The sequence below is a fragment of the Muntiacus reevesi genome, chromosome 18 (genome assembly GCF_963930625.1).
Source record: "Muntiacus reevesi chromosome 18, mMunRee1.1, whole genome shotgun sequence".
Taxonomy (NCBI): domain Eukaryota; kingdom Metazoa; phylum Chordata; class Mammalia; order Artiodactyla; family Cervidae; genus Muntiacus; species Muntiacus reevesi.
The window spans coordinates 31,778,371-31,791,170 of NC_089266.1; the positions used below are offsets into that span (position 1 = coordinate 31,778,371).

Consider the following 12,800-nt stretch of genomic DNA (forward strand, 5'->3'; position numbering starts at 1 on the left):
CACATCAATGGGGGGATAGGGTAGCTTTGTCTAATGGCATCAGCTTCAAGCTGGATACTTTCTGACTTGAATCTAGAAGCAGCAAGTAGGAGCAAGGTTACCTGTCCCACCTCCAGCCTCAGAGGTAGAAGGGATGAGTCCTCGGGAAGAGATGAGTTTGGGTTAGAGGAGGTGACAAGGAGGGGTCAGAGAAGTGAGGATGCTTCTAAGTGGGATGTAGAGTGACAATAATTCTTGTCATTTGTAAGGAAAAGCTACAACTAATGTAACAGCTTGTTTTCAGTCATATCTAACTCTGTGTTGCCAACATCCGCTGGGTCATTGAAAAAAGCAAAAGCGGTCCAGAAAAACATCTATTTCTGCTTTATTGACTATGCCAAACCCTTTTAATGTGTGTATCACAATAAACTGTGGAAAATTCTTCAAGATGGGAATACCAGACCACCTGACCTGCCTCTTGAGAAACCTATATGCAGGTCAGGAAGCAACAGTTAGAACTGGACATGAAAGAACAGACTGGTTCCAAATAGGAAAAGGAGTACGTCAAGGCTGTATATTGTCACCCTGCTTATTTAACTTATATGCACAGTACATCATGAGAAATGCTGGGCTGGAGGAAGCACAAGCTGGAATCAAGATTGCTGGGAGAAATATCAATAACCTCAGATATGCAGATGACACCACCCTTATGGCAGAAAGTGAAGAATTAAAGAGCCTCTTGATGAAAGTGAAAGAGGAGAGTGAAAAAGTTGGCTTAAAGTTCAACATTCAGAAAACTAAGATTATGGCATCCAGTCCATCACTTCAAGGCATATAGATGGGGAAACAGTGGAAACACTGGCTGATTTTATTTTTCTGGGCTCCAAAATCACTGCAGATGGTGATTGCAGCCATGAAATTAAAAGATGGTTACTCCTTGGAAGGAAAGTTACGACCAACCTAGACAGCATATTAAAAGGCAGAGACATTACTTTGCCAACAAAGGTCCATCCAGTCAAGGCTATGGTTTTTCCAGTGGTCATGTATGGATGTGAGAGTTGGACTATAAAGAAGGTTGAGTGCCGAAGAATTGATGCTTTTGAACTGTGGCATTGGAGAAAACTCTTGAGAGTCCCTTGGACTGGAAGGAGATCCAACTGGTCCATTCTAAAGGAGATAAGTCCTGGGTGTTCATTGGAAGGATTTATGGTGAAGCTGAAACTCCAATACTTTGGCCACCTGATGCAAAGAGCTTACTCATTTGAAAAGATCTTGATGCTGGGAAAGATTGAGGGCAGGAGGAAAAGAGGACGACAGAGGATGAGATGGTTGGATGACATCACCAACTCGATGGACAAGGGTTTGGGTGAACTCCGGGAGTTGGTGGTGGACAGAGAGGCCTGGCATGCTGCAGTTCATGGGGTCACAAAGAGCGACTGAACTGAACTGAACTCTTTGAGACACCGGTCTTTCCCACAAAGGAAAATCCCTTGGGCAGACGATTTCCCAGGCAAGAATCCTGGAGTGGGTTGCCATTTCCTTCTCCAGGGAATCTTCCTGACCCAAGGATTGAATGCACATCTCTTGCCTCTCTTCCACTGGCAGGCAGATTCTTTATCACGAGCACCACCTGGGAAGCCCAGTGTAACAGAGAAGAAACCTGACTCTACGTGGGATCAGTTCCTCTTACTCTATCTTTGTACTTTGTTGCCTGTCTTAGTCATGTTGGCTCTGCCTCTTTGTATTAATAAAAGGATGTTGCCCACAGCCAGAAATACACATGACAGTCCATTCACAAGGCTCTGCCTCCCAAGTCTGACCTTTCAAGGTATAATAAAAAACTGCAGAACAGAGAATAATAATTGTCCAGTTGGAGGCTTACAATGTGACCAGACCCACTTAGACATCTGCAAGAATAAAGGATTCATGCACAAAGAAGTTTGCAATGAACAGCCACACTCCCTCCCCTTTTAGTAGAAAGAAGCCTAAATTCTCCCTCAGAAAAGATGGTTCTGCCAGTTCATCGTCTCAAGCTGCCAGCTTTCTAAATAGAGTCACTATTCCTTGCCCCAATGTCTTCTCTCTTGATCTATCAGCTTGCCATGTTGCAAGGAGTGTGAACTTGGATTTGGGGATGCTAACACACTCTCTTCCAAGTGTCTTGATAAATTATTTTGAATTTCACGACAAGCCTGCAAGGTGTGTTGATCCTGACAGAGGGGAGCTCACATCACACTGCAGAACTTGACAGGACAAGGATTGGAACCTGGGTCCCCCAGATTCCTAATCCATGCTCCTGTCTCAGGAAAAGGACCTGAGACAGAAGGCGGATGCCCCCCACCCCCTGCCCTGGGAGAGTGGGGGTAAATCCATTGGAGAATCATTTCCTGTGGACTGAAACTCCAAGATGAGAACAGCAGGGCAACTAAGGGAGGAGGCTGGACCCTGCACAGATCACACATTTCTTGTTCCGGAAGTCAGGCAACTTCCCAGACCTCACATGCATAGAAAAGGCTCCTTGGAGCCCAAAGGGGAGTTATGCCAAGGGATGTTCTACCCGGATGCATTTTCAGTAAAATCCATCTTGGTTAAGGGATGCTTGGACACACTTGAGAGGATCCTGAGATAAACCAAATATGGGCAGTGAACCAGGCAAATCAAAACGACTGGCCAAGGGAAACCTGGAAGAAAGATCCCATAAAAGTTAATTCAAACTGCCACGAGGGTGTGACTCAGTGACTCTCTCTCTCCCCGAGTCCACCCGTGTGTCTATCCACTTGTACTGTACTCGTTTCCTCTTAGTAAATACTTTACTTGCTTCACTTCTTACGGTCTTTGTGGCAATTCTTCTCTGCAAAGTCAGGCGGCCAGGGCCCTTGTCACTGACCACCGGGGCTTTCACCGCCACGACCCAGCCCAGTCTCTGGCTGGGGACGCAAGCCCCGCTCCAAGCCACTGCGGGCTGAGACCACGGGAGATCAGACCCACACTTCTACAGAAAACCAGCCAACAGGCTCCCCTTTCTGGCTCCCAACCCATTCATCTACAGCTGTACTTGCTTAACACATTATTGACTAGAGACGTATTAATATGTCTTTTGTTACCCAAACGTTATTGACCGAAAACCTATCCGTATGTTTTTAGAGAGTGATACAATTAACATCACCGAGTGAATTTGTTAGAGCTTAAAACTGATTAAGGGTTCATGATTCAACTTATGAATGTCGTTATCATTCACATTTTGCTCTGTTAGTTCTTTGTTCCAACCTTGTATATATTCTAAATGTGAAATTTTCAAAAATGGCGCATGGCGAAATTTTGAGTGCAGAGGAATTTTTTCCTGCGAATTTAATGCATATACGTTCCCTGACTGTCTGAGCGACATATATAATAGTGTCTCTGAAAATAGCAGTTCTTTGGAGTATAGTTCTGATTCACACGATGTGAACATTAGACAAACAAAAAACCTTAATGATTGATTCTGATACTCAAAGTAACAATGAAACTCACGGTGCTGGAGAACGCTACTTTGCTTCCACAGAATAGTGGACTGAAGACAACATTAAAAATTAGAAGACTTTACAGGTGTGCCTATACTGAATATAGTAACCCACAGAGAGTAAAATGACAATTAATTTTTGGCCTGCTGAAATAAAAATTGCCGGCCAGGCGTTAGTTTCTGCCAAAATGCCCCAGTCAACAACGAGTTAACAGGAACTAAGGCAGAATCTCCAGAAATGGCCAGGGAGAAAAGTACAGAAATTACTGGAACAGAAAAGTCCAAAATGGCCAAGGGCTGCCACCCACGATGCGCCCACCACGCAGGAGCCTCTGCGCATGCCTGCTCCTCCCACTCAGCCCCGCCCTCGCGGTCCACCCTGCGCCGCAAGACACCCCAGATCCCCCCTGGAGAGGACATGGCCTTTTTCAGAGCCGCACCTCTCCCACTTCTGCTGAACCTGTTTTCCTTTACTTGGCACCAGCCGGTACTGGACGAGGGAAGGACCCGGTTGGAGGTCCACCCGACTGGACACCCGATTGGAAAAGGTCGGTAACACTCTCGTTCCAAAACCCCAAATTTCCAACACAGTATCCGAGTGCCAGAGCCCTAGGAAAGGAAACCTGGCTGGCCGCAGTGAATAAAGGGACAGAGAGGAGGAGGAAGGGGAGCAGGAGGGCTGGTTACCATATTCCCTCGCTTCTTTCTCCAAACGCTTCCTGGATGTTATTTGCTTTTTACCTTGTATTGGTGTAATGGGGCAAAAACAAAGTTACAATTTATGGCTTCGGGATGTTGTGGCTTTAGTGGTGTTTTATGGGAAGGTGTTAGGAGAGGGGGGCTCAGAGCCAAAGGTGGAGATGAGAGTGGGCTGGACAGCCGGGTGGGGAGAAGGGGCTCGGGAGACTGAGATGAGCAAGATCCCGAATTAGCCCTGGATCGGCTTTTGGGAGTGTGAAAGAAGTGGACGGGACAGGGGTGGGTTGTGTGGCCCAGGGACTGCTGTTAAGAGGTTTTGAGAAATTCAAGTAAAGACCTGAGGTATTTTTAAAAATATGTTATTTTATTTAGATTTTTAAAAACAGATAACACATTTACATGGTGCAAATTTTTTTAAGTACAAAAGCTTTACAGTAGAAATCAAGTCTTCAGTTTACCCCTGTATCTCCCGTGTCACTCATTTCCTCCCGCCTAGGGATTACTCTGTAAATAAAGTTTTTTTCTTCACTCCCTCCCTTCTCTTTTTAGCAGAAATGGTAGCATACCTTTCTGCACCTTTAAAAACTTAAATCTTAGCATTATCCACAATAGCTAGGAGGTGAAAGGAACCTAATTGTCCATCCATGGATGAAAGGGATAAAGAAAATGTATATATACAAACAATGGGATACTACTCAGCTTTAAAAAGGAAGGCAAGTCCATCACAGTGCTACCTTGAGAATGAACCTCCTTGAGGACAGTCTGCTGAGTGAAACAAGCCAGTCAGATTAGGACAAATACTACTTGATTCCACTTCTGTCAGGTACCTAGAGAGGTTGAGTTAACAGACACAGAAAATAGAATGTGGCTGCCAGGGGCTGAGGGTGGGGGAGGTGGGAGTTATTCATGATTGTAGAGTTTTAGCCATGGAGAATGGGTGGGTGATGGAGATTTGTTGCACAATGATGGGCATGAGGTTAACTTATTGTACTGTACACTTGGAAATTGTTGAGAGAAGTGAATTTAATGTTCTTTTTTCACAATAAAGAGAAAATTAAGGACTGTCCCAAATCAATTGTTCCCTTTAATTATAGATGGACCTTAATTTGTTCACCCAGTACCTCAGGATGAACATCCAGTTTGTTTCCAGCCTCTTTCAATGAACCAATGAAAATTCTCAAACATTTAGGAGTCTGAAGTGTTTTATTTTTGTTACTTTTTGGCCATGCTGGGTGGCATGGGAAGATCTTTGTTCACCAAGCAGGGATGGAACCCTGTTGCCTGCACTGGAAGCATGGTGTCTTAACCACTGGACCGCCAGGCAAGTCCCTAAGAGTCTGAAGTATCTTAAAATTACTTTTTCCAGTTGGACTGCATTTCCTTGGCCATGACCCGCTGTCCTCTACATACATTAGGTGTAGCTCCATCTCTGAACCTTTGTTCAGTCTGCTACCTAGACCTTGAAAGTTATCCTGCTCTCTGTTTATCCTAATCCTTTTCCTTGTTCAGGAGCCAGTTCAGCAATGGAGGTGAAGCAGGGCTCTCAGACCACGTGCGTCTGTCTGTCCTACAAACCCAACAGCACTTCTTTCTCCATATCAGTAAACCTTTTTTATTCTGTAAATTAAAAATCTATTCACCTATTTTGTATTTTGTTTATCTTATTTCTTTTTTTCTTCTTTTGTTGAAGAATAGTTGACTTGCAGTATTGTTTTAGTTTCCGTTCTGGTGTACAGCAAAGTTTATATATGTACACACACACACACACACACACACATATATATATGCATGGGTGTATGCTAAGTTGCTTCAGTCATGTCAGACTCTTTGTTGACACTATGAACTGTAGTCTGCCAGGCTCCCCTATCCATGGGAATTCTCCAGGCAAGAATACTAGAGTGGGTTGCCATGCCTTCCTCCAGGGGATCTTTCCGACCCAGGGATTGAACCCGGGTCTCTTAAATCTCCTGCACTGGCTAGCAGATTCTTTACCACTAGCACCACCTGGGAAGCCTATATATATATTCTTTTTTAGATTCTTCTCCATTATAGGTTATTATAAGATATTGAGTATAGTTCCATGTGCCATACATTAGGTCCCTGGTGGTTATCTATTTTATATATAATCTATTTTATATATAATCCTAAACTCCTAATTTATCCCTCCTCCCTTTCCCCTTTGGTAACAGTGAATTCATTTTCATGCACTTCTTCCCATCATCACTGTTCAAGAGGGATTTTGAACCAAGCTTGGATTCCTGCAGGGATGGATAATGTTCAGAAAACAAATAGCAATAAAGCCATTGGGTTAAGAAAATATTGAAATACTCCCATATCAACTGAACAATCTAGTTTCCCCAAGTCCCCTTGAGCTCCTTGGTCATCAGTGACCCTTTTCTGGAACTCCTGCTCCCCACAGCTTCCTAATGGAGCAACCAAAGGCCCAACACCTGATGTAGCAGAGAGCCTCTAGGACCCAGTTCAAGCACTGAGGCCAACTTTGTGTGTGTGTGTATATATATATATGCATGCACGCACGCGCTCAGTTGCTCAGTTGTGTCCGACTCTTTTCCATCCCATGGACTGCAGTCTGGCAGGCTCCTCTGTCCATGGGATTTTCCAGGCAAGAATACTGGAGTGGATTGCCATTTCCTTTTCCAGGGGATCGTCTCCCACATCTCCTACAATGGCAGGTGGATTCTTTACCATTGTGTCACCTGGTAAGTCCACTAGCTTTAAATATTTTATATATATGATGACATCCACAGGTGGAATCTTGTCATGTTTCTTTGGTGCTCCCCACAGTACCTATCACAGGGAACTGATACAGCAGGGGATCAAGCCTCCAGAGGCACATCCACCTCACTTCCAGGAAAGTTTTTACTCACATTCCAGAAAGTTCTAAACGTCCCAAGAGCCTCTCCCAGGCACCCCTGCCCTCTCGAGTCTTCTGCTGTGGTGCCACAGAAGCCCCTGTAATCCAATCCCTGGAGATCTTCCGCCCCTGTGCTCCAGGCGGACCCGTCCAAATGGCTGCTGGGCATTTCATATACTGGATGTCCCAGCTGCTTACCTGGGCACAGGGCTGACCTCCGATTCATGAATGAGATGAAAATCAAAACCAAACCACCTCTTCTTTTTAACTCTTTTCCTTCATCCATAGGAGATGCTCCTGGGTCTACGATTCCCTATCATTTGCGATGCCAGTTTATATAGGGGGGATTCAGAGATAGCGCCTCAAAAAGAACTCAGGATCCAGGCCCTCTTCCGACTCCAGCCCCCCTTGACTTTGGCCTGAATCCAGACCAGGAATGAAGCAAGCTCCCGGACTTGAAGACTTTGACCCGACCCCGGCTCAGATTTCCCCCAGCTTCCATTTCAAGCTCAGCCCAGGGTCCTAGTTTCCCGCCAGCTCCGCCCCTCCAACATCGCCCCGCCCATCCTATTTTACTCGCGGCTCCTCAAACTCAGCTCCCTTCGGCTCTCGAGGCCCCGCCCCGGTTCTCCGGCCCCGCCCCGGTTCTCCGGCCCCGCCCCCTGCTCCCGTCCCCCTCCCCAGCGGCGGCCGGCGCTGGGCGGTGGGCCTACTCTCACCTCGGAGAAGAGCGCGGCTAGATGCTCCAGCGGCGCGGCGGGCAGATCCCCGCACAGCACTGCCCCGCGGAGGCTGCCGGGGCCCGGCGGCTCGGGCCTGGTGCGCAGGAAAAAAAGCCCCTTCGCGCGAGGCGGGCCGGCCTCGGGTCCCGCGTCCAGCTCCGTGCGCACCGCCAGGCCCCCAGGCCCGGGCTGCACCACCAGCAGCGGTCGCGGACCCTCCGCGGCCCCCTGTCCCAGGAAGGCGTGCAGCAGCTTCCCCGCATCAGCCGAGCCCGCGCAGCGCTCCCAGGCGCCCGCGGGCGGCCGCAGGCTCCGGGCCACATAGGCCCCGAGGAGTCGCAGCCGTGGGTCGGCGCCGGGTTCCCCGTCCGCGTTGTCCTCAGCCTGCGCGGCCCGCTCCTCCGCGCTCGGCATCGCGCGCGAACTAGGATGCCGCGGTTTCCCGGGCGACGGGGACGCGGCCAGGACTCCCTCCTCCGCTGCCCTCCTATTGGACACTTGACTCCCGGTCCCGCCCCCTCAAGGCCAATAAGGTAGGAGAGGCTCGGCGGGGGAAGGGGCGGGGTCGCGTCTCTGTTGCTAGGAGACCATCCGAGGCTCTGGTTTCCTGTCTAATCTAGCGGATTCGAGGTGCTCGCGTGTGACTGTCCAGGGCAATGGCTTTTTGATGAAGTACGTGGAGGCGCGATCAAAGGTATAAATGCTGTTAAAGTAGGCTGCTGGCTAAAGTCACATTAAATTCTTTACAGGTCTCCAGTCACTGAAAGTATTATGGTTCTCCCACCTGTTCCCAAAATGTGTAATGCAAAGGTAAAGCAATGTCAAGTGTAAGGGAATTCGGCCAAGTTTTTATAGCTTTTCCATGATAACTGAAATGTTTTATAACAGTGCTTATGTGGCTACTGAGCATTTAGAATGTGCTGTGTTACTGGGGAATTGGATGTTTCATTTTAGTTAATTTTAGTTAATTTAAAATTAAATGATCACATGTGGCTAGGAGCTGTCATATTAGGCAGCTTAGCTTTAGAATTCTAATACCAATTATGAAAAAGTAAAATAGTTTTACTGTCCTGCATTGTTGTTTCCTAAACATGCGCTTAATCTGACAAATGGGGCCTCAAACTCTGACATCACTTTAATTTCCATGAGTATGGCAGCAGTTAGTTCTTTAAAAATTTTTAAAAAATTTTTTGGCTGCACTGTGCAGCATGTGGGATCTTAGTTCCCAGGTCAGGGATTGAACCCAGTCCCCCTGCAGTGGGGGGCGTGCAGTCATAACCACCAGACCGCTAGGCAAGTCCCAGCAATCAGTAAATGCAGCAAAGCACTATTAAATACGTAGTGTCTTCAGGGCCTCCCCATCCTGCCCTATGTCTGGATCTTGTCTTCAGAAAGATAAAATGTGAAGCACCTTCCCTGACCTCAGAAATTAGCATTTGTCACCTGCCAAGTCCTCCATGATCAGGATATAAAGAGCTTGGCCGGTTGTGTGCCTGTTAGGTGAGAATGGGACAAGGAAGGGGACAACCTGTGCAGCTGGAGGCCTGCAGGTCTGAGATGAGTCCCTCTCTGTCATACCAGCCTAACTTTAGTCACCAATCTGAGAATGCAGACTTTCTGGTAAACAGAACATTTATAATGGGCTTCCAAGGAATATTAACAGAAGAAGCACTTATTCAAGGAGGCTCAGCTAATAAGAGCCCCTCAGAAAAAGCCAGTGGCTGGAAAGCAAAGTGATTGATTTAATAATAACTGGGGCATGGAAGGTGCTGTGATTAGGAGTGTCCACTTTACACCATGAATCTTTAGGTTTGTAGAGCGTGTTTTCTCAGTGCTGGATTAAACAGTAGGCAGACCAACCAAGAGTAAATGGACAAAGCAGAAGCACTGAAACAATTTTTAAAATGGGTTTGATAGTTGACATTTCTGAAAAAAGGCATCAGGGAAAAATAGAAATGTTGGGGGCTTCTTATACATATCACAGTTTAGTTGGGTTTTAATTTTGCAGATAGAAAGGCATCCTTATTGTTTTCATGCTTGGAAACTCCAGATGTGTGAGTCCTGCTCATGCTTTGTGTGTAGAGAGAATTTAGGGCCATTAAGTTCCTGTAAACTCTTCAGACAAAATTCCTGCCTCCCCCTCCCCCTTCATGACCCATTTTATCCTTCATTCTCTATGTCCCTTTGCCCCAGTATGTAAAATAATAGACACAGAAGCCTGTGGTGATGACTTGAAAGTGTCTGAGAGTGAAGGCTCCAGGACTCTGGCAATGTCAGGTTTTGCTGTTTTTTTTCTGTCAAACTTTACATTGTCTCCATTTTAGAAAGAGGTTGAGGGGAACGTCCATATGGGACTTATTGAAAACAATTGACATTATCTTTCTATTGTGGAATTATGGTATGAAAAGTGAAAGTTACAAGTGTTATTAATTATCTGTTGCTGTGTAACAGATTACCCCCAAACGTAGCAGCCTAAAATAACGTATTATCTCACACAGTTTGTAGTGGGTCAAGAATATGGAATCAGTTTGGCTGGGTAGTTCTGGCTCAGGATGTCTCTTAGTGTTTCAGGCAAGATGACATCAGGGGCTACATCATCTGAAAGCTTGACTGGGGCTGGAGGAACCACTTCCAAGATGGCTCATGCCCAAGACTGGCAAGTGAGTGTAACTCTCAGCAGGAGGCTGCAGTTTCTCAGCATGTGGAGCTCTCCCCTGGATGCTTGAATGTCTTTGTAACACCTTGGCTGCCTTCCCCTAGCCCTGGTGATCTGAGAGCAAGACAAGCCCCAGTGTCTTTTAATGATTCGCTCTGAAGGTCCCACACTGTCATTTCTGCAGTAATCCCATTAGTTACAGAGTTTCGCCCTATTCCCTGTGAAAGAGAACTACACCAGGATGTGAACACCAGGGCATAAAAACCATTGGTTGCTCTCTGAGAGGCTGGCCGCTATGAAGGTATTAAGGAAGATGTTGAATCTGTGTAATTATTCAGATGAAATAATTACCATTTCTTTAAGAGGCTTGAACTTGCTTCAGTAAGCATTGCATTTTGTATATCAGATGTTTTGCTTGAAATGGCTGGGCATAATTCCTGTGTAACACTTTTAAATAATGATCTCTTTACATTCTGGATAGTTGTCGTTGACAAGGTTTCTTCATGCAAGCGAGTAATGCAAAATTTAAAGCCTTTTAGAATTATTCGAAAGTGAACAGGTGACATTATATTTACATAATCTAACAGCTCTTCCTTTTCTTTGTTGACAAATGTTATGTTGAGATTTCTTGTGTGCTGCTAGTGGATACTGAATCTAAATCAACCTTTCTGTATCAAATATTTGAAAGTAATGATTCAGTTTTCATTCAAAGAACATGCATGCCTTGTTCGAATGGTCTCCTCCCAGCCACCTTGAATGCCCTAAGTGAAGATGTCAGACAGTCATGGGCCAAATATATTAGATACATGCAGAAGGAGAGTCCAGACTACTTGGGGCTCCATGCTGGAGATATGTATAAGAATATTGATTGCTATGCTGTGCATAATAGCAAAATTAGGGGAAACAAACCAAGTGTTCATCCATGATAGAATGTATAGATAAATTATGGTGTGTGCTATTCATAGGGGCTTCCCCCGTGGCACAGTGCAGAAGACGCAGGAGATGCGGGTTTGATCCTCACTCAGGAAGATCCTCTAAAGGAGTGCATGGCAACCCACTCCAGTATTCTTGCCTGGAGAATCCCCATGGACACAGGAGCCTAGTGTGCTATAGTCCATGGGGTCGCAAAGAGTCAGACACAACTGAAGCGACTGAGCACGCAGGCACTATTCATAGAATAAAGTACTACACGCAGTAAAAATGAAGGGACTGTAGCTGCATGCATGAACAGGATGAATCTCAAAAGCATGATGCTGAACAAAAAAATCAAGTTACAGATGAGTATATTAGAGTATATTTATTAGAAGTTACAACCTAAATGAAACAAAGAATGTATTTTCAGATATACCTATGTAGTCATCTAGAGAAAAGGGAGGGGGTGATTATCACAAAATTTAGATTTTGATCCTTCTTGTTGGGGTCAAAGAGACATGGGATAGTAGAGCTTTTATGTTCCTGGTAATGTTTTATTTCTTAACCTGGCTTATATGTTTTCATTTTATCATTCTACTTAAACTGTTCATCATACCTTCTGTACTTCTTTGTATGTATGATATACTTCACAATTATAAAAAAATAGAAAAGGATGTGTCATTTCTTATACTCTGAGTATCGTGGGGCAGTTCATTTCAGTTGTCTAGTCGCTGAGTCATCTCTGACTCTTTTGCAATCCCATGGATTATAGCCCTCCAGGTTCCTCTATCCATGGGACTTTGGGAATAAATGCTAATAATTCATTAGATTTCTAAGATTACATATCAAATATTTTTAAAATGTTAATTGATCAATTTTACAAATTTTATACTTAGGTCTATTACTGGTGACTTCTTTCTCATCAGGTCTATCTTACTTTACTTCTTGGCTCTATTCAACCCAAGAGAGTCCAGATTCACTGATCTCTTTGCTTCCATGACAGCATCTTTTCGTCAGCCGCTTCCTCTCATACTCTCTCTTTTTGCCCATCCCTTCCACATAGGTGTTGCTGTGGCATCTCTCAGAGCTGGTCCTCTTGTAAGACCCAAACGTCAGGTCTCTGTTCCGGAGAGGAGCTCCCGCGACTCAATAAACAGTCCAGCAGATGCAATATGCAAGAGGCTTTATTGTCGGTTTGCACAAGCCGGGCGACTCTAGTCTCCTCGGAGGCAGAGTCGCACCGTATAGCAGTGTAAGCTGACTTTTATAGGCAGGAGTCACTTTGTCAGCACATCCAGTACAGTGAATGAATAACATAATGTATACTGTTAGCACATCCAGTACAGTGAATGAGTAACATAAAAGTAACATAATGTGTATCATATGGGGTCATCTTATCTGTGAGTACAGGTGCTTGACGTCAGTTGGTTCCAGAAAACAGCAGGCTTGTTTGTGCAG

At 45.4% G+C, this 12,800-nt stretch overlaps 1 protein-coding gene across 1 annotated transcript in view; it reads right to left on the reverse strand.

Moving 5' to 3' along the window:
- DNAH9 (dynein axonemal heavy chain 9) overlaps positions 1 to 8,188 on the reverse strand; it is a 282,174-nt gene extending 273,986 nt beyond the window's left edge. Inside the window, exon 1 of the mRNA XM_065908483.1 lies at positions 7,772 to 8,188. Coding sequence (XP_065764555.1) covers positions 7,772 to 8,188 — 417 coding nt within the window. The remainder of the gene's footprint in view (positions 1 to 7,771) is intronic.
- Positions 8,189 to 12,800: the final 4,612 nt, after the last annotated feature.